We start from the raw sequence: 23,556 nt of genomic DNA, 5'->3' as shown, positions 1-23,556 counted from the left end.
AAGTTTATTTATAATGATTTTAATGATTAGTATTTCTTAAAAAGAAGAACTACAGCATGCTGAAGTCGGCATAATCAACTTTGCAACAATGTTACTTTATCTGCTAATGATGATCATGTGATATGATCAAAAGCTCCACAACATACTAAAGCTAGATGAGGTGTAACTCCACATAAAACAAAGGACGTGGTTCATGGTCAGTGTTGAGGACTAACTACTTCTATGTGATGGCGTTACAGTCATTTAATTACTAAATACATGTAAGTGTAATGTGTTCCAGTTGATGAGAAAAATGAAATGACAATTAGTGATGAAAATGTTGATGATTATAAAAGGAGGTTCCATCTGAAGTCAAACCTTTAAGATTTTCTTCATTTTTTATATTTATCATGTTACTGAATACATATATTGCTGTTTTTAATTTTTTGAAATCAATATATTTTTATATTTAGTAAATAAATCATGACGTGGGTTTATTTGGAGCTTAAATGGAGTCACAGTACCAATTAAGCTCATGTCACACTTTTGACTTTTCTCATCAAATATCTTTATTTTATATTCCAAAATCTACATGAACTAATGAATACATTTTAAATGAGAGATACATCTTCTTTATAAGAAATGATCTCTCTTATAAATCATGTCAGTATCCATGAAAAACAGCTGAACTTAGATTTTGGTGCTTAATGGGAACACTTACCCTAACAGCTAGAAACATACAGAAAAGTCATCAAATATAATACGTTAGATGACTTTGATGATGTTTTATGTCTTTTAATTTATTTTTGTATTTTATATGTAATTTTGGGCCTCATGTGAGCTGTTATGTCTTTTATTTATGATGTCTCATTTATTCTTCTGTACAGCACTTTGGTCAACTTACATTACAGTAAGTAGTAATCTGTAACCTATTACATTTCCAAACTAACCTCCCTAACCCTGTTCATGGTCGTATGAGCACAGGTTGTTATCACAGCATACTACTGTAGCTCCAACTCAGGAAATCAAGTTGAGCCTAGTCCAACTCCATCAGTATGAGCTGTGCTGTATATGATCCCAGAATGATCAGGTTAGAACAGTGTGTACAATGATTTAAGCTGCATCCCAGTTCTACACTACAGACCATGGCCAGTTATATCCACCAATCATAAGTTTTGGTTTAGTAACGTATAGCTCTACAGAAAAGTCAATGTACAGTAGGTTTTCAAGTATTTCATAAAGCACATCCATCACACTGACCAGTAAAATATCCCACTCACATTTTTGGGGTTTTGTTCTCCACACTCCATTATTAATGCTGGTTCTGGTATTGACAGTCTGACAGTTTATGAAGTTATATTATTAATATTCTGCTTTTTTGCAAATCTTCAGGGGCCCAGTACTAGACTATGGCCAGGGGCCCAGTACTAGACTATGGCCAGGGGCCCAGTACTAGACTATGGCCAGGGGCCCAGTACTAGACTATGGCCAGGGGCCCAGTACTAGACTATGGCCAGGGGCCCAGTACTAGACTATGGCCAGGGGCTTGGGAACCCCTGCTCTAATGATGTCAGCGAGCAGAAGCCTGAAGGTCAAATGTGACCTGGGATACTTCAAAACTGTTAGGGATGTATCAGAAATCTACTACAGATAATAACGGAAAAAGTCATTGTTGAAAATGTCATAAGTTGAACTGATCAATAATCCACTCAGAGAGCTAAATGACACTTCTTCTGCTCCATGTGCTAAGTCATTTCAGTCATTTCAGCTATATTACAGGAGTTATAATGGAGCCATGTGTCATGTTGTATCAACCTATTCCTTTATCAAATTAATCATAACACAACGGCTGACCCCTGTGTTAAAGCCTTGAACCTACGCTGCACAGAGAGGAACAAAAGGAACAACTTGCTCTCCCACTCAGCCACATCATTAAAGGCAAATGTAGTTCACGGGTGTCATAAACAGGACTAGAGAGCAATCTGAGCAGGCATACTTAAAGTAGAGTGTATTATGTTAATGGAAGAAATGATATAGGACACTACTGTAGCATTTTAATATTTATATACCTATATCTTTATTTATCTGTTTATTTGTATGCTGCTGGGATGGAAATGCTAAACAAAATATCTATCTATCTATCTATCTATCTATCTATCTATCTATCTATCTATCTATCTATCTATCTATCTTCAAATTGTAAGTAAGAAAAAAAGTGAAAAAGTCATTCAGTACTGTATCTAACATGTTTTGGAGATATTCCTTCAACTAAAAGACAAATAACTAGAAACAGATGAAAAGATCAATGGACCTGATAAGTGAACCTCTGGAGGTAAACATCTGGATGTTGTGAGTATCACTGGATATAGATGTTGAATGTGAGTTCATTTATTCAACTCTAACCCTGATAACACATCTCTAGTCAGCAAAACTGGTGGAAATGTGCATGAACCAGACTCTCTGTTTGGATTATTTTCTTTTATTTTGTGCCACAGGAGGCTGAGTGTCAGTCATCTCCCTAATGGAGCGCCTCAACAGCCAGCAGGGACGACTGAATTCTACTTCATCACATGGGAGACAGAAGCTAAAGAGACCCCATTATGTCTAATGAGAGGGATCCACAAAGCAGCTTTCTCCACTGCAGCGTAAGGGGAGGGGGTGGAGGGGTGCAGGATGGAGGAGGGAGGCGGTGGAGGGGGATGGAGGGAAACGTCTAGAGAGTGAGAGTAAAGAAAGAGAGGGATGAAGTGAGAGAAGGGAGGAGAAACCTGACCTACTTCTTCCTGGCTTATTTATATGCTGAGGACATCATAGTGAACCAACCAGACGCCTGGAAGCTGGCATAGCAACAACTGTCAGAGAAATCCCAGTGTGAAAAACAACTGGTTAACAAGACAAACACCTGCTGCTCAGTTGTACATTTGTGTTCAGGCAACATCTGAGGACACATGAACAATTCCAACCCTGCCTCCTACACTGCACATTTCTATACAGCAATATAATGCACAGTGATTTGTGTTGTAGGAAATGTAATACTGCTCACATTACATTGTTTATTTCATAATCTTTTTTATTTTTATTTCAGTTAATGTTTTCCTTTTAGTCTTGGTTTTAATTCACTATGATAACCATGGACAATCACAGAGCTCAGGCTTTGGATACACACAGATAAAGCTGCAACCGTTAGTCAACTGATTGATACGTTGTGAACCATTACATTAATCACAAACTATTTTGATAATCAATTTATTGTTTTGAGTCCATTTTTAAGAAGGACATTTCCAAATTCTCTGATTCCAGCTACTGAAATGTGAATACTTTCTGGTTTCTTTAGTCCCCTATGACAGTAAAATGAATATTTTTTTCTGACATTTTATGGACCAAAAAAACAAAAACAAGAAATAATTAACAGATTATGAAAATAATATTTAGTTGCAGCCCTACAATATTTGAAATGGATCCATTCATTGTTAGTTTTGACTTTCTAATAGAAACACAGCAAATGAAAAGCTATCTGAATGACAAACAATCCAGCAGCAGTGACTGTGTTGTGTCTGTACAGAAACCAAAAGCTGTTATCACTGACCATATCTGGCAACCACAGTACAGTCGTTATGCTAAGCTAGGCTAACCACATCCTGAGCCCAGCTATGCACTTAAATCCCAAACATGAGATTGACATTGATCTTCTCATCTCACTCATAGAAAGCTAATAAGTGTATTTCCCTACCTTATTATTGGCCTATCCCTGATACATTGTATATAATGGTTTCAGTGTACATGTTGTCCACAGTGCACCAATATAGTTTATTTATTCAAGTTGTGTATATGTATATGTATAAACTCCCTGAAAGGAAGTGGAGTTGGAAAAACTGAAATGGAGATAATAAATGTCTAGATTGTATAATAATGAGTAAATGAGTAGTATGTGCATGTATTTTATTTGGAGGCTGGGCAGTAAGAGAGAGCAGCAGTCCACAGTCATTATGATCAGTTTGTGTGTGGATTTCATCTCTCTACAGCACATAAGTACTTCTGTATAACTGTCTACCTTCAGGATACGTCTTAATTGAATAATCCAGGCTCCACAGTGCAGCGGTAGTAATGACTCTGAGGAAGAGATCTTGGACCCGAGTGCTGAGTCAGCGTGTCAGTGCACTCTACTCATCCACTTTCTGGTCTAGACATGACGACCCATAACACCCGCGGGGGGGGGGGACGATTCATTTCAGGACCTGCTTTGACTCACCAGGGAGACAGAGAGGATGAAACCTTAAAAACTCTATTTCTGACAGGAAGTTTTAAACATCCTGATTGAACGTTTGATCCCAGAACAACAACGTGATTCAATAATACTAATAATTGGATTACATGTATCAAATGACACGTTTAAAACAACAAAAACATTCTGCTTTCTTCCTCTTCAGTCGAGACACATGAAGAAGAAACGTGGATTAATATCTTTTGTTCCACAGTGGCAGCCGTGCATTACAGAAGACCACTTTACGTGCTGGAGTCCTGTGAGCAGGTGGTGGGTGCAGATGTTGCAGGTGGTGCAGGGGTATGTCTGAAGCCCACATGTGTTTTAAAAAAGGTACCTGAACAGAGCGTGGAGGTGTGAGCTGAGATGAGAGAACTGCTAAACAAGCCATAACTAGGACGCCATGAATTATGCATCAATATCCAGATAGCTTAGCTGGAGCAGTCACTTGATTACCTGTCATATATAATTCAACTGCACTATGTTTATGACAGACTGCACTGCACGCTCAGAGCCTGCACACAAACACATGAGAAGCTCAAACTAATGTTGGTGATGAACAGTCTATTGGATAGAAGCAACAGATTGTTTGCTGAACGTGAAATTATTATCATTCTCCAGTAGCTAAAGATCATGATTATAATTAAAGGGGAACACAAACATTTTATACATACATACATATATAAGTGTTTCCAGGAAATTGTTGGTGGTCGAGTTGCATTGTGGTCTGGATAAGGAAGAGCGAAGGATGGATTCAAATAGATGATATTTGCATTGATTTTGTTCCTTTTTTCATGAGTCATACAATAATATAGGTCATGTTAATAGAAGTAAAACGTTGGTTTGTTTAAGGGACTGTGGTTATGGTTCATAGAAAAGGGAACATACATAAAGATCACACTACTTTAGGGCTGCAACTAAAAATAGTTTTCATTACTGATGAATCTGTCAGTTACTTTTAGGATTAGATAGATAAATAGATTAGCTGCTTGGTCCATAACAGTTCAGAAAATGGTGAAAAACCTTTTTCTCAGAGCCTGAGGTGACGTCTTCACAACAGAAAAATATTCACATTTGACAAGCTGGAATCAGGAAATCTGTCCATTTTTTTTCTTAAAAAAAATAGAAAGAAAAAGAGCAATTAATGAATTGGAAAAATAGTTGGCAATCAATGTAATAGTTGGCAACTAATGAACTAATCCTTGCAGCTCTACACTACTTCCCAGCTGGCAGTGGATGCACCACCACATGGGTGGAAACACCCAATATGGACATATTCACAGGATAGTACTGCTTTTACCATACTTTAAAATAAAACCCATTTTTATAATATGATAAAACCTTAACTGAAGCACTGTATAGCTTATAACCACATGTCAGAGGTTTCCTAGAACTTCATTTAAAAGGTTGAACAATCCAGAAAAAGTAAGACTGTAAAAGATTTTTTTTCTACTTTTTCTAATGTCAAAAAATAACCTTTTCTTTTCATGACAGCTGCTTTACTAAAGTCAGAAGCTACATTCATGTATCAAAGCATTACCCACATCTCTTATTTTTTCAGCCATTCAAATACATTTGGCGTGGTGCTCATTGGCTCTTTACCTACTGTAATAGGAAAAACAACTGAGCCACTCAGAGCTTTGTGTACATGCTGTTGTGGGCCAGTCTTTAATCATCATAACCTATGCTAACTGGTTACAAGGCTATAAACACTAAGGCTAATGTCTCCAGGTCACATTGTAATATCTTAGACTTAACTTTACCTTAAAATAAACATCTTACATCATATCTAAAACTGAGTTAATGATGATTCCAGTATTCCCCTGTGAAGACAAGCTCAATTAACTGAGCTGACTGAAGCATTGTTCTGGCATTACAGCATGCGCATCCCTCTGGAGACTGTGTATTAGTGAGGTTTGAGGACACTCACCCTGTTAAAGCGCTTGGCCTGGAAGAGGTGCCCGTTGACTCGGTAGAGTTTCCTCCATCTTCTGGCCCCGCGGCGATAGATCGATTCTAAAAGAGAGAGGAAACAGTTGTAGAGTAGCAGCATGGTGACAGGCTAATGCAGAGGAGGGAGAGATGGAGTGAGAGGAAAGAGTGCAAGCCAAGGGAAACGTCCAAAAGGCAGGATATGGCTCTTCCTCCGTGTGAAGTGTGAGTTCAAGTGAGGCAAAGACAACCATCAGGTTTCTCTATAAGATCTACACATGCACCACTCCCTCCCTCCCTCACCAGTCTCTCACCCCCTCCCTTTATCTATTTCCTCCTCTCTCTGCCTCCACCCTTCTTACAGACCTCCATCCCATCCTTTCCTTTATCCCTTGTGATGAATGGACTTATTAGTGCTCCATAAAGCCTTTTATTCAGACGAGAGCATGAAGGTGTAGCTATTTATAACTGGAGCACTGGGCATAAACATGTGCTCTAGTCTGTGCTGGAACTGGGTTCTTCTGTCCTCATATTCAACTGTTTTACACTGTTTGAAAGACAAAACACTCTGACATCTTCAAACATTACAAAGCTACAGTATTACAGTATAATAATGATGTATGTCAGCAAAGTGTGGAGACTGCTGTTCTTACAAGCAGTCAGTGTTGGTTTGTTTTAGACATGCCATCTTTTTCTAACCCTAACAAAGAAGTTTCACCATGATGACTACCATAACATTAATGAAGAGCTGTGTTAACCCTAACCACACAAAATTAGTCATACACATATTTTTTGTGACAGTGATTTTGGATGCCACAGACAAACAATGTCATTCTGAGGACAAATCCTATCAGAAAAGGATCATATGGTTGTTTTTCAAGGTAAGGGCTGTGTTTACACACTTCACCTTAAGTGACCTGGATACTCTAAATGCATGCAGCACATCAGTAGCTAGAGTCCTCTTCTACCACTGACCTGGCCTTATTATGGAACCTCACTGATTTAACTGTAGCCTATTAGTGTTACAACATTTCAGTGTGTGTGTGTGTGTTGGAGTAGTAATGACAGACAGAGCTACTCCTCACAGCCCAAAAGTGTCTGAATTCAACAAATAATCAAATATGGGGCTGGCTATCATTTAAACAATGATACCAATCCAAACAAAGTGATACTGATACCAACTGATACTTCATTCCATACCCATCATGTGAATAGAAGCATTACATTGCATTGTATCTGCTGTGGCAGTGGGGCAATTACATGTCGCATTAAATCAAAGAACGTTTGTGTTGATTGGCTGTGAGCAAGTTCATACAAATACTCATATTTTCTATCTCTGGGTGCAAAAAGGATAGATTGCAGGGATCGTTTGATGGGAAATGTTTTGATAATACTTGGTATTGATTTCTTTCAGTCAATATCTTAAAAAGGTATCTATTACTGAAACCCAGCCCTAGTCAAATGTTAAACTGACTTTGTGAGGAAGCATAGTCAGAGTGTCACAGAAGGTAATAGCAGACAGATACAAAGTGATTCATTTAGCGCAGTGTCTCGAAAATAGAAGAGAAAAACAAAGAAAGCAAACTGGTTTTAGGGCTGGGCGATTATGGCAAAAATTAAAATCATGATTAATTGGACTTTAAACCTTGATTACGATTAAAGGATAACTACCGTTTTTTACAACCTGGACCTTATTTCTAGCATAAAATACGATCATTTACTCACCCTGACAACTTTGGTGTCATTTGGAGTCGTTCGGACGAAATTAGCTCCAGTGGAGCGCCGCGTATATCTGTAAAATGCGAGTACACAGGGCACCGAAGCACAGCCTCTATATAAAGCATTATCTGCTGCCAAACTAGTTCATTTCACCAATATTTAGTTATGATACGTTAGTGCTATTCCCCTCCGAGCCCATGGTGGCATGTTATCAACATCCGGGGTCTGTAGGTTGTCCTACTAACCTCTGATCTGGATGATGTTTATCATTGAGAGGAAATCCTCCAGTGTTGTGATACAGACGTATTTAGGTTAGTAAGTCAACCTACAGACCCCGGACCCGGGCTCGGAGGGGAATAGCACTAACGTATCATAACTAAATATTGGTGAAATGAACTAGTTTGGTGGCAGATAATGCTTTATATAGAGGCTGTGCTTCGGTGCCCTGTGTACTCGCATTTTACAGATATACGCAGCAACACTGGAGCTAATTTCGTCCGAACGACTCCAAATGACACCAAAGTTGTCTGGGTGAGTAAATGGTCATATTTTATGCTAGAAATAAGGTCCAGGTTGTAAAAAACGGTAGTTATCCTTTAATGAACGATTATCTCCACCCTTGATGAACAATGATGTATATTCACAGTTTCTTTAGTTTAGTATTTTCCACTGCTGCCCTCACACATGAGTATCTTTAGGGAGTGAAAATAAAGATGTTTTAAGATGTGACGCTGTGGTTAATGTCTAGTTTACTTGATTAGAACTATGTACTGTAAAGATCATGGTTTGGGTTCAAATGATCACTGGAGACAAGTTTTCAAATTCCTTAAAGATATGCAACCTTTGCTGTCATGGCAACAGTGAACACCACCATTAATTGACATGAGCAAGATTAAGTCCATTAGAGTTTCTAAATGTCGGTTTCCATTTTGTTTCGATTAATTGCCCAGGCCTAACTGGTTTAACTTAACAAACTCAACAAATGTAGGAATGGTCACAGCTACACTAACATCCTCTCAACATATCTCCTGTTAAACAGACTGAACCATGTTTCTTACAGCCGTGTCCCTTCTCTTATATGTGTCATCTGTATCAGTTAGCATTATTTACACACTTTATCCACACATTTATAAAAAACCTGATTAGAAACCTATATCATGTATACATGTCAAGGAGAAAGCTGACTGTATTCATGTTGTAAAAGCTTTTATTTTAGTATTGTTAATATTCATTTTGAGAGGATTGACAGAATGTTTGTGAATTCCCAGCACATAGTGAGGAATTAGTGGTCTGTGTCATTGGGTTTTTTGGTTCCCATCTTGTTTTGGGGAGGTTACACAGTCTAAACATGTCATTGTGCACATCCTTCTTTATGAAAGCTCTATTGAGTTTGGTGTAATCTGAACCAGTAACCTTTCTCTCCATGTGCTCTGTGTATGATTCAGTTTTTTTGCAACAGTCTTACATTATAACTGCTGCCATAATCAGCAAAGAGAATATCTTCTGCTTAAGATGTGTTGTTGAGTCTAATTAATGCATTATTTAGCAATATATCAGCATGATTCACTTTAGTGATGAGTTGCTTCTTTGAGCTTCAGTCTTATGTTACTTCAAACCTTCAAGCACAGAGATCTAAATTCAGCATATAAAATGATGACTCAACAAGACGTGACAGGGTAACAAGTGATGACTATGGGAAATGATTACAGGCTTTCATTATATTTCTATTAGTGGCAGGAAATTTGGATTTCTTGGTGTTACATTAGATAGAGCTTTAAAAAGAAAACAATTGAATTTGATTTGCTACGGCAGAACAAACAGTGCTGGACATGAAGAGGAGCTGTGTTTCTGTCTGTGACCAAAAGGGTTAGACACATGAATGGATTTGTTCAAGTATGACCAAATGGACATTACACACACAGCGTCACCAGATCAGCTGTGTCCACAGACGTGCTTCCACCAGCTTGATCCACATTATTATAGAGACCTCCACACAAATCCTTTAACACTGATCAAATAAGCAAACCTTAAAGTTGGATCAAGTTGCATCAGTATGAGCTCAGATACTGATCTTATTACATGAACTGGGTGATGGCCAGATGTGACCAGTCATATAGTTTATCTGTTCTGCTCCAGTCATTTGACACTGGGCTGATACTAATCATCACTTCCTGCAGGTCCTGTATAATATGCACTACAATGAGAAGGGTGTTTACTGTGAAACCTCAACTGTTGATGATTACATGATTTTATTCAACATATAGAACTATATAAAACTAGATTGTACATTTTGTACAGAGGTAGTTTTGAAACAATGAATGGACAAAATACATTTGATCATATTTGACCAAAGCCTGATAAACAAGAACAAGGATAGATGTTAGCATTGATGCTTTTGACTTACTATTTATTATTGCTCATGTTCTAGGATTTGTTTGGATTTTGTACAGGTTTTACCTTTTTATGTAGCTTATTTCTTCTTGTTTACCTTTTGCCCTAACATGTCCATGCTTACTTAGGAATATGTGCAATATTCAACTCTATCCATGGTAACCTAGGGATACGTGCAAAAATCTACTATGTCCATGGTAACCTAGGGATACGTGCAATATTCAACTATGTCCATGGTAACCTAGGGATACGTGCAAAAGTCAACTATGTCCATGGTAACCTAGGGATACGTGCAAAAGTCAACTATGTCCATGGTAATCTAGGGATACGTGCAAAACTCAACTATGTCCATGGTAACCTAGGGATAAGTGCAATATTCAACTATGTCCATGGTAACCTAGGGATACGTGCAATATTCAACTATGTCCATGGTAACCTAGGGAGACATGCAATATTCAACCATGTCCATGGTAACCTAGGGATACGTGCAATATTCAACTATGTCCATGGTAACCTAGGGAGACATGCAATATTCAACTATGTCCATGATAACCTAGGGATACGTGCAAAACTCAACTATGTCCATGGTAACCTAGGGATACGTGCAATATTCAACTATGTCCATGGTAACCTAGGGAGACATGCAATATTCAACCATGTCCATGGTAACCTAGGGATACGTGCAAAACTCAACTATGTCCATGGTAACCTAGGGATACGTGCAATATTCAACTATGTCCATGGTAACCTAGGGAGACATGCAATATTCAACCATGTCCATGGTAACCTAGGGATACGTGCAATATTCAACTATGTCCATGGTAACCTAGGGAGACATGCAATATTCAACCATGTCCATGGTAACCTAGGGATACGTGCAAAACTCAACTATGTCCATGGTAACCTAGGGATACGTGCAATATTCAACTATGTCCATGGTAACCTAGGGATAAGTGCAATATTCAACTATGTCCATGGTAACCTAGGGATAAGTGCAATATTCAACTATGTGCAATATGCAGTTGAATACTGTGAAACATAAAAAAATACATGTCAACCCTATTATATTATTGTGCTCACTGTTTACATTTTTGGTCCTGTCACTGTGTCATGTGTGTTGTTTATGTGCAGCTGTATTCTGAACTTCCTGTTCCTCCAGGACAATACATTTAATCTAATCTTATCTTATCTAATGTCTACATTTTAGCAACTGGAGTTAAAGAAAGCAGTTTGGTTTTTCAACAGGCTCATTTGGTTTGTGAGAGAACAGACTTAGCCACAGTGAATGTGGCAAATAGGTGAAGCTTCTCCCCATCAGACAGTAACAACAGTATTGGGCAATTCTGCACAACCACAGATTACATTCTTCTTTTAAATAGCCTCTGAGGTGGCTATATATATGTTTGGCTCAGTGGTTAGAGCACCCGACCCTGTGCTGAGGCTACAGTCCTCCTTGCAGGCGACCCCGGTTCAAATCCCGCACCGAGTGGTCCTGACCTGCGTGTCACTCCCCCTCTCTGTGTCCAGTTTCCTGTCTCGCTCTACTTGTCTGTCCATTAAAGGCAAAAATCCCAAAAAATATATATATTAAAATAGCCTCTGAGCACACATTTCTATCACAAGGCTTTGGACTGATTTTGTATAACTGGTTTATCAAGAGTAAGGTCATTTAAAATGATTTTCCCTTTCCAAGTGCAGAATCTTTTTGTTTTTTGGTTTAGACGTATGTGCCCATGTAAAAGCAAAGACGTAGTAGACTGGGCTGGACATTGGGCTGATTGTCCCTTTGTTGCAATGTAAACACAAAGAGTGCAGCATCAGCTCTGATCTGTTCCCATGGCTACAACCCAATTAAATAAGTTGAGGTAGCCAGGTAGAGTACTATGTGGACTATTGGGAATACATAGGTATGTTGTTTATTTATAATTATGATTTTATTTATATATACATAGACAGGGGATACAAGGGAATATATTATTTATTTACTCATATTTGCGTTTTTAACTGGACCTCTCTGCATGATTTATGGAGGATATTTAAGTTTTTCTAAGTCTGAGTCTCAGATCTTTGTAAGGACTGTATGTAACACCAGTACTCCTGACTAGCTGAACATGATACACTGTCTCTCCCTATATAGCTCATACATTGTGACAAAGACATTTTAGTTAAAGTATTGTAAACATCTGGATCTTGAGAAGATATCTGCATCTACACTCACTGTCTGACACACATGCTGCCATTCAAATCTATACATAACCAGCCAGTTTACATACAGTATGTTGTCTTTGTTCACTTCACTTGTCCATGTGAACTGGTTGGCGATCCCTTCCTGACTCCCACAAATTATTCACCAGTTCCCCCAGTGCCTCACCTCATCTGTCTGTACTGGTTTTCCAGTCTGGTTAGTTGCTCTGGTAATGGGTGCGGTTGCTGTATCCTCCTCCACTCACTTTTTTCTTCTTTTTTTTTGCCTCTGTTGCTATGGTAGCCACAGCCCACCATATACCAGCTATTATTAGTTAGCTATGAGGATGTCAGAATGACATTGTCTGCAAATAAAAGTGAATCTTGACAACAAATTCTTCTCTGAAAAAAAAAAAAAAAAGAGCTGATCATTGTGTGGAATGAGGCTGAACACACAGCACTGTATATGATGTTCTGTTTATCTCTTGAGCGATGGCTGCAGAGCTGGGTTTTTTAATTTTCATGGATCAGGCTGAACTCTTGTTCCGGATAGAGGACTCATGCTCATGTTTAATGTTTGTCTATCACCAGCCTTCACTATGTCACATGGCCAAACCTGATGTTATCTGAGCCTTTTTGTTTGACAAACAATAATGATAAAGAAGATTGAGACTGCCAACAGTTGTGCTCATCTCTGTATGCAAACAAGTGAGTAGGCCTTTCACAAAGTGCTTCGCTGTCAAGTTAAAACAAAAAGTAACTACCTAAATGCCTTCTGAACATGAGTTTTTACTGCTTTTTAAGAAGTAGAAAGAAAGCAGTACCTATAGAGAGAAAGAGAGACACTTGCACATGATGTACTGACTGAGGATTAAAGGGCAGAATTAAAGCAAAACCTACGTCAGACTCTGGTTAAAATGTCAGCATTGTCACGGAAGTTTATAACACTTTTGAATGTCAACTCAACACCTATACGTTCTGCCTTTTTTGCACCGTGATGAATGAGAGTGATTCCAGTATCTTTGGATCTTTTGGGGTTGTGGAGATCAGAGAGAGAGAGAGAGAGAGAGAGAGAGAGAGAGAGAGAGAGAGAGAGAGAGAGAGAGAGAGAGAGAGAGAGAGGAGAGAGAGAGAGAGAGAGAGAGAGAAGAGGAGAGAGAGAGAGAGAGAGAGAGAGAGAGAGAGAGAGAGAGAGAGAGAGAGAGAGAGAGAGGAGAGAGAGAGGAGAGAGAGAGAGAGAGAGAGAGAGAGAGAGAGAGAGAGAGAGAGAGAGAGAAAAAAGAGGCTCTGCTCTTTAGGGGTCTCATCTGTGAATTCCCTCTAATCCTGTTAACTCAAGGCCTCTAAAGGAAAGCGCCGTCTGCCTTGGAGAGTCACTACGGCGTGTTTCCATAGTTACCCAGTATTTCTTTCTCCTGAGCCTGTACTAGTGGGTGAGTGAGGGCGATGGGGATTGGGGGGGGGGGGGGGGGGGGGGGGGGTGGGTAGCACATGTACAATGTAGCACATGTACAATGTGCTACTGATTCATGGTGTGTGTGTGGAATGGAAGGAAACCTACACATGGTTGAGCACAGTAAAGCTGAATACAGCGCATGTGATTACCTTATTAATAGAAACATGTATTGACAAAGTGCTTAATTGCAGCTCTTAGCTTAATGTATTTAATTGGAGTATTAATGAAAAGATGAGGAGGTGCTCAGAACAAGTTTATATATGTGGGGAAATGATTTGGCAGCCATGCAAATCACATTTATTACTGTCTAATACAATCACCGTTCAATAGTATTATATAGAAAACCATTCAATAGAAAATATTATTGAAGATTAGTTCAGGGATCAGTTAATGTTTGTTATCATGCAGAAACTAATGAATATATTTATTTAATTAATAGATCATTTAGAGATGAATTGAATTCACATTGGATAGTATTTTTAAGTAATATTCACTTTCCCACTCTCTTAAATGACCTCAACTACTTTCTTAACCCTTACATACTGTTCAGGGTCATTCACCCATTTTTACTAACATTTCAAAACACCATATACACATTTCTTTTAGCTGGACATTTCCTAATGTGACCCGCAGTATATAAAGAAGAAAATAAAAGGCATCATATACACATTTTTATATATGCAAATGTACACAATTTAAATAACTTAAAAAGCACTTAGAATACAATCTCACAGCTTCATTAAGAATTCATCAAACATGATGGGGAATTTATGAATGTGAATTTGTGTAGAGACTAATTATGAGTGAAAATATAAACAGAATGTAAGGGTTAAATTAGTAATTGTACACTTAAGTAGTACTGTATTTCACGACTGGCCATGGTACATTATCATTATATATAAATGATTCACATTCATTTTAACATTCTTATTAATTGTACACACCTGAAAAAGTGTGTATAATACTGTCTGACTCATTTTGTTAGGAGATACATTGCTTGGTGAAGTGAGGATGATGTTCTGCACAGAGCTTTGTGTCCCAAAGCTTTGGCACCATGGTGCAGCAGAGACACTGAGTGATTAGTGGAACTATTCTTCATCACACAACATTTTAATAGTAGCTGTGGAGTGATCATTAAAAATAGGAAACTGTAAAAGGACATTAACATAATGGTTGTAGTATACACCCATGATATCAGAGTAGGCCTGTCACAATAACTGCATGGCTGCCTTTTCATACAATAAGCTCATTATCATCATCATCATGTCTATATATGGCCTTATCATATCATATGATACATAGACATGACTTTGATCATTATATTTTGACCTCAGTATTACCACACAATTTATGTCACATTGTCTAAACAAGTAGTGTCCTCCATTCCTCACTGTGTAGGTCCTGAGTGGAGACTGTAGAAGAATTCAAGATAAATAACTCCTCAACCATCATGACACTCTGTGTTTTTACACAAGTGGAGCACACACTCTCCAATCCCACCCCCACCCCTTACATTATTATGCTATTACATTATTATTGTATCAGTGGTATAAAATGATCTTCAAATGATAATAATATCGTTTATCATGATTATTTCTGAGACTATATATCGTCCAATAAAAGCAGTTATCATGACAAGCCTTTACCACCATTATCAATCAATCAAACTGTGAGATTTTAACTCTCCATTTTATAATTACTACCATATTATATCATATCATGTTATATTATATTACTGATTTCATACATATTAAATGACACTTTATTTTCTCAGTTGGCCAAAGTAAGAACAGTTTTGGTTATTTAACATGACTTTTATGAATTGATTAACTTATAACAAGCCAGAGTTTCATGTCTACTAAAACCTTATTTTGGTTTTTGTTTTGGTGAAGTGTGAAGTACAGGAAACACTGTGGCTGTGTGTTAACTGGTGGAGCATCAAGCTGCTCATGTTGTTGCTCACTTTTTATTCAGGACTGTTTGGGTTCGCTACATTTTAAATTGGCTTCAGGTCTTCACTCCTCACGTCTCATTCAGATCAGGTCTTTATTTTTTAAATGAACTGATGCCTCTGGAGTTCTAGTAGGTTTTTTATTTTGACAGGATATAAACAAGTGTTTGAAAACTAAAAGCAGAATGTGATGTAATCTAAATCTTACACACTGCTGAGGGAATTATTCAAATATGAATGTAAAAATGTTCAGCACTGATTACACGCTGTGAAATTCAATGTTTTGATTATGAATAAAAATGCTAACCTCAGATCTGCGTTCACTTTGGCCTTCACGCTAACAGTTGGGGTTTGGAGATTGAAAGTAATGCATTCAGAATGATTAAATATTCACATTTTTGACTGGTGCCAATGAATTTCTGAGGACGACTTGTGCTTTCTTTGAAGCCAGAGTTAAAGCAGACTTCAGATTCACCCCCACAGAACTGGAGCTTCAAAGAAATGCCCTGAGTTTGAAATAAGAACAACAGCCTGACTTAACTGGTGGCCTCGGGTGTACCAGGAGTACGGCTTTAGATGGGGCCGCTATGTTCCAAGTGTAAATTTACCCACCAAATGAGATTCAAGTGAGGAAGAGTGTTGCTGTAGGGGAGTGAGAGATGCAAGTGAACAGTTAGTAGAAGTAAAAGTCATTTCTACTTTGAGTCATCATGATGCTGTAAATCTACCACAGTATTGATCCACATATTAGTCAGTGTCAACCACAACTAAAGAAAAACACCCCATTGGGATTTCCCAGCCTCATCAATTCCTTGATGTTTTACCAGCAATAATCAGATTATCAATCTCAACACAGATAATGACATCATATATAATCCCCTCTGGTTATATAGCAGATGTTACGTTTGCTGCATCCAATTAAAAAGCAATTTTAGAATGGGGAGGGGACGAGGGAGGTGAGATCTAGTACTTGCAGCCTGAAGGAGACACCGACAAGAAAAGCTGCTGCCTCAGACGTGAGCTCGCGACACACACACACACACACACCCACACACCCACCCACACACACACACACACACACACACTGCTCGCACATGACTAGCAGACCTTCAAAGAGCTGACCTATTACAACATCCCCCTCAGGAGAGCGACCAGAGTGTTGCATTGCCCCATTTTTCTGCCGAGATGCCAGAACGAGAGTAAGAAAAGAGACGCAGGGAGAGAAAAAGGAACAAAAGCAAGGCTTGTCAAACGGTTTCTCGTGATGATAGATCAAAACACAATACTACCTCCGGATGCAAAGGCCAACGCGCACAGTCCTGCCATTTTTGTCCTGTGAGGGGATAAAGAAGAGCAGACGGCCCGCTGGTGATAGAGTGTAGTTTATGTGTGGAGCTGTGCAGCAACAGAACAGGGTGGTACTACCCAATGTGTCCAGGACAGGACATTTACGAGGGCTTGACTCATTTCCAGACATTGTTCCTCACACTCGCAGGAAAGTAACAGCATACAAGTCGCTACCAACAACACCCACCCCCCTACTTAAAATATCCCTTCAAAAAAAAACACCCAAGAATAGAAATACACTGACTCTACCATATGCTTTCAATGTGTTCTTGAGAAATCAGCAGCATTTTTGAGGGATGTATCCAAATATATATAGCACTTGTTAACTTTATTTTTTGGACACATTGTTCCTGCTGCCACGTTTTAAGGGCTATTACATAAAGCAAGGTTATAGCAAAGAAGCTAAGAGGGATCAATGGAACAGCCTTGAGGCATTTTTAGACACAGTTAGACCTTTATGATAAGGGATGCTCAATAGTGCCATGACTAACTCTGTTAATTAAAGCAGTTATTCAATTGTCCTTTAAATCATCCCAGTTCCAGATGAAGAGGAAGAGAAAAGGACGGATGTCGGACAGTGCATGAAATTACAAATGACGTCTGATTTAAAGTGTGCATGTTTGAAAGTTGATCTAGATTTGGAAGGCATGTAAAGCCTCACAAGGTGGTAGGTAGGCGTTTTCGGTAGGTGGTACAGTAGACACGGATGTATGACGGCGACAGTGTGTGGCATCCTCCGGACTGCAAACGTGTCAGTGTCACGTGTTAATGAGTCAGCTGCCAGGTGACACCATGGCAACAGATGCCTTCGCCAAAGCTCAGGATCTTTCTTTTGCATTGCCTTTTGCTTTACACTGACAGCATGCACTTCACATCAGCCACTGAGATCCTGACTTTCACATCCCATAGTAACTATCATACTAATTTACTCCGTTTGTTCCTGCTGAGCTTGCTGTGTGCTGTATCTCCCTCTTATGTTGTGGCTCATGAGCCAGTCATAACAACTTGAGGGCTCTTCTGTTTTGAATAGAAAGCCAGGAAGTTATTGTGGGCTTTTCTGTAAGTGAGAAGTCTTTGTTAGTCCGGTTGAGTGTGTTGTTTACATGAGAGCATGTTTCGCTCCAGTTTGATTGGGTGTGCATGTGCATGGGTAAAGCATTAGATAAGGAAATTAGGCTCTTGTGCAAAATTTACATGACATGAGGGATTCCCCCTGGTGATTGTTACATACATAGACGTGTATGGTAAGTTTGTTGTGTGGTTGAAGTGAGTTGTCTTTGGACTGTGGATATTTGCTGAGGCTAAACATACTTTTTTCTCAATGTTTGAGTGGCTAGCTGATGCACAGGGTTGGCCTGATTCCACTCACACATCTCACTGTTTATTCTTGTTCTACCCCCCTGCATTATTTCTAACTGTTCCAATCAACAAGAAGCTTCTATATCTCCATATGTTGATGTTTTGACTGGACCGGTTTTAGCAACGCTGATGATGAAGTTCCACTAATTCAGTTAGGAATATGTTTCACTTCCTGTAAATTTTTCATAATAAAAGTCTCCTGTTATTTAGTCACTTAAGATCTTTTAATTTGAAGCAGTAAAGCAGAAAGTGGTGTGTTCTGTGCTGAATTAACATGGCTCTGAAACGCTTTTGGAAGCTGGCCAATCAGAACAGAATGGGCTCATCAGGAGGGGGGCCTTAAAGAGACAGGAGCTAAAACAGCCTGTTGAGAGACAGAGGCTAAACTGAGGGACTACATAAAGAGCCACAAATTCAAATTTAACGCTGGACTTGGACATAATAGTTCCTACTTGACTGATGTTCTACACAGTAACGATGTGTGTGTGTGTGTGTGTGTGTGTGTGTGTGTGTGTGTGTGTGTGTGTGTGTGTGTGTCTGTGTGTGTACTGACAGACCTGGTTAAGGGTCACTGATTGATCATGTCCTTAATGACCTTGCATTTTAGTTTAACAGCCTGACCCAGCTACAGTTGCCACAGGCAGGAAGCAGCTGTTTCCATTTTAACTCATCTTCTTCTCGTAAACACATACACACACACACTAAATAAAAGCTGTGCTACTTTATATCTTGCATTAAAATGAGTCTCATAATCAGTGTATCTTGATAGGATTTAACTTTATTATATTTACACCTGGTATTAAAATGTGTGCTGATTGAGATCCAATCACTCTGTCCAGCTCAAAGATTGGACTGTCACATCATCTTCTTGTTTGTCCACAATAACCAAAAACAAAAAAACTTCTACTTGCTTTTTTAAGAAAATAAGCCCTTTCGGAATGCCAAGACGACATGAGAGAAGAATGCTGTTTTATTATGTCTTAAATATCCATAGATTTATTGCTGCTTTCTTGTTAGTCGATTAGCTTGCTAACTGTTTAATGGCTGCTACATCACTGGATTGGAAACAGCTGTTCAGATCAAAATCCATCCTCAATGTGACTTGGGTGCATTCACAACTGTACCACCATGCGGTCAAGCACTATCCCAATCACTCACAACACATTATAATGTAAAGAAAGGGGGAAAGAGGCCATTCATTTGAGGAAGTTGATATATAATCAGTTGGAGGATCTATGCAACATGGATATGTGCTTCCTCTCAGGAAAGTATCCTTCCTCTCAGGATAGTATGGCTGGAATGTGCACATACGCTCACACACATTTAAAGTTATACATCTGCTGACATGAAAAAGACTGGAACACTGAAGTTTTACCAGCCTTAAACAACCACATTACATCTCATAAAATCATTAATTGACACTGGGATCAGCCCAGTCAGATGAAGAACACATATATCATGGAGTGTTTATATGCTTATTTGGGAAATGAAACAGAGAAATATGATGGGCCACATCTACTTGATATTTGGAATTTCTGTTTGCTGTCAACACATTTTCTGTTAATCCTCCGTAATATTGGCTACATTTCTCAGCAATAATTTTTCTGGACGGAGCACTTGGTTAGGCAAGTGGTTAAAAGAGTTTGTCACATGGCTGCGGCGTCCCTGGTTCGAATCCAGCAAGGGACCTTTGCTGCAGGTCATTCAACTCCCTCTCTGCCAGTTTCCTATCAGCCTCTCTGCCTCTACTGTACTTACAAATAAAGACAAAAAATGCCCCAAAATACATATTTAAAAAACGTTTCTAAGCAGGTCCATAGCCACAAACCAGGAGGACAATGAAGACATGTCCTCAGTCCTTTCTCACAGAAGTTTAGATTTAGCAACCTGAAGGAAGTTTACATAATGGTAATACATACACACCTGTGCTGGGTGCTGTATGGGTTGATTTTAATATTTTATACCCAGTTTATATAAATCTGACAACTTTCACAGCACAAAAAAGAAGGAAAGAATTCAGTACTTCCCCAGCAGGATTTGATTTATTCTAACAGTGTTTCCTACAGCAGTTAGACCTTCATGTTGGGAAGAAAACGCTACTGATCTGCTCAGTGAATAAATAAATTATGAAAATTCAAAATAGTGAAGCATTTTTGAGACTTTCCTTTTGCTGTCTCATCAAATTTTCTAAATGAATGGACAGCTGTGTTTTTAAAATCCAGGCTCCTAACATCCATCACCCAGGTTCTTTATTATATATGAAATGATGACTGAATCAGTAGAAAATGTACTGTCTTGATGAATGTATAATTATCAGTAATTTTTAAGCAAAGATAAGCTGCCCTCACTCAGCCTCTCTGATGTGAGGAGTTTTGGGGTTTTGGACTGCTGACCAGACAATAGAAAGCATTTAAAACGTTACCTTGAGCTCTGGGTAATTATCATGGCCAATATTAAATATTTTCTAACATTATATAGACTGTATGTCATTCATCTAAAGATGGTAGGTACTATCATGTATAAAGTACAGTAAGTATAGATTAAGTATAGAGCATCCTACGTCTTCTGAACTTCTGTGTCACTGTCAATGGTTTTAATGTTAAAGTGGAAATAGACAACTTTTTTGCTTTAACTTATCATTATGAAGAAAATAATAATTGCATAGAATAATGGCTACAGAGTAATGACAAGATCAGTGTTCAGACTGGCTCCCTATAAGCCTCACTATGCAGTTCTATCTGCCACAAAGTAGGATCTACTGGGAACATGAAGACTCGATTTATGGCACAAATCAAGTGCGTCAACTGTTTCGCGACCAAAATAGGAAAAGGGGAGCACTTTCCTTTTCCCTTGTCAGGGTACATCTCAAAACCTCCTTTTATTGTCTTATTGTTATATGATAAATTGTGGAATAATGGACAGGCAATTCTGATTACTTATATGTGCGTACACTAGGTTTTAATTGCATTGAGTATACTACCTGAACAAACTCTAGAAGGCTTTCTTCCTAGAAGCTACTGCAGCTAATAGGAGGAAATCTCTCTAGAAATCAGTTAGCTACACTAGCAGCCCTATAGTCATACAATACTGGATCAGTATCAGTTCGACTAAATCACATGTCCGTGCGGTTTAGTCAAATTTAAAGGGTTTAAAATTTGATAAAATAAACATATGAATAACTTGCACATTCTTTTTTTGTGGACCCAGCATCAAATTTCTGCTTTTAATCCATTTTGAGAGAATATATTAGAGGATTATGGCAAAAATGTCTAAGTGGTGTAACCATAAAAACTTTGTACCAAATAATCCAATAAAACAGTAAATTCTCAATAAAACACCATATCAACTAGTTTGGCCTGATCTTACATTATAACTTTTATATTAAATAAAGCTAATGGAACACTATTGTTCTAAATATTACATTTAATCTGGAGAATCGTGGAGAGTCATTATTAGTATAAATCCACTTTAAAACACTGTAGGTGGATCAAATATTTAAAAAATTATCATTCTTTTGTGGTTACACCATTTGACATTTTCAGGAGCATTCAGTCTTACCTTTGGTAAAAAATGGTGCAAATGTCATTTCAAATGATATAAAACCAACAAAAATACTAAATGTACATTTTAACAAACCTGATGCTGCTTTTAAAACTAGTTTTTAACATATATTTGAATTGCTCATCTTGCTGACCCTTATTTGTCACTGACCCAAACATTACATCAACCCACTTCGCTTACTCAACATACACAATATCACAACCCCTGCTGTAGTTACTTGTCTGTACAAAGCAATAAAGTTAGGCAATGCACATTATTACAATACCTTTTGACAGCACCCAAATTCAATATTAAATTGTGACCATTTCAATGCACCTCTTCAGTGAACATGCTTCTTTATTCTCTCTTATTCTCAAAGTGGTGTTGATCATTTGTTCATGGAGCTAGCTGCTGATTAAAGCTGAGAGTGATCCAGTTGTCTTTGCAACAGTGGCACAAACAATATTACCATTTGGAAAATCTAGGAGGAGGGGGGTTGAAAAGTTGTCTGTTTCCACTTTAACGTTCATTGCCTGACTGCTGCTGTAGGAAACAGCTGTGTATATATGTGCACTATGGTTTCAGACTGCAGGAAATGGTAAACAAAAAACACAACATTACACTGACATATACAGACACACTCTAACATTATTAGCAGCCATTTCCCTAAGGAGAAAAGCAGAATGAAGGTTTTAAATAGGTTACATAGATCCCAATCAGCAGCTCTCATGGTACTGAGAACAACCGAGAGGCACAAGTTGTCAAGGCTGACAATGTGCAGCTGACAGAGCTCCCAGCAAAGTGAAAAAATGGGGGATATTCAATTTAGATGCAGCTGGTGATGCGAGGATGAAAGACTCTCTGTTCAACAGTTACTGTGGAGTCTAACTAACCTTGTGTAGACATGGAAAACTGATCTACTTCATGCACTGTTGCATTTGACCTACAGTATGTAATGAGATGTATTTTGCTCTATATTCCATGATTAGTATTAAAAAAACTGAATACCTTATCAAAGTAACCTCTTTCCTTCACTGGCTGAGTGCTTAATGATGTCATCGCTGGCAGAAAAAGGCATACCGACTTACCTCATCTCAATTGCACTCCCATACAACCTTTCTATTAAGCCTGACATGTTCTCCGGCTGACTGTCTATCTCCGTGCAGACCTCAGATGACCACAAATCGGAACAATCCCTGTCACTTGGAACGATCCTTGTCACTAAAATTACCTTTGACTCGAAGGTAGAAAAGCAGCGTTAGTAGCATCCCTCCTGCGGAACGTTATCCTTCCTTCACACCCTGCATCTCATGATGGTCTTGTGTACCTCCTCTGCTATACTCCTCTCCTCATCCTTGCCTTCGTACTCCTCTACCTCCTCGTGCTCCTACCGAACAGCTTGGCTCATGTCTCTGTGTCGCTCTCTCTTCCCTCCCC

The 23,556-nt window shown here is 38.6% G+C and overlaps 1 protein-coding gene across 2 annotated transcripts in view; it reads right to left on the bottom strand.

Annotated features, from left to right (window-relative positions):
- Positions 1-23,556, bottom strand: part of prkcz (protein kinase C, zeta) — a 142,321-nt gene that overhangs the window by 57,408 nt on the left and 61,357 nt on the right. For both annotated transcript variants that reach the window (XM_053317434.1, XM_053317433.1), the window contains exon 5: positions 6,171-6,256. In XM_053317434.1, coding sequence (XP_053173409.1) covers positions 6,171-6,256 — 86 coding nt within the window. The remainder of the gene's footprint in view (positions 1-6,170; positions 6,257-23,556) is intronic.

This window comes from Scomber japonicus, chromosome 4, assembly GCF_027409825.1.
Source record: "Scomber japonicus isolate fScoJap1 chromosome 4, fScoJap1.pri, whole genome shotgun sequence".
Classification (NCBI taxonomy): domain Eukaryota; kingdom Metazoa; phylum Chordata; class Actinopteri; order Scombriformes; family Scombridae; genus Scomber; species Scomber japonicus.
The sequence above is the reverse complement of the archived record's forward strand: the minus strand, read 5'-3'. Positions and strand labels throughout refer to the sequence as shown.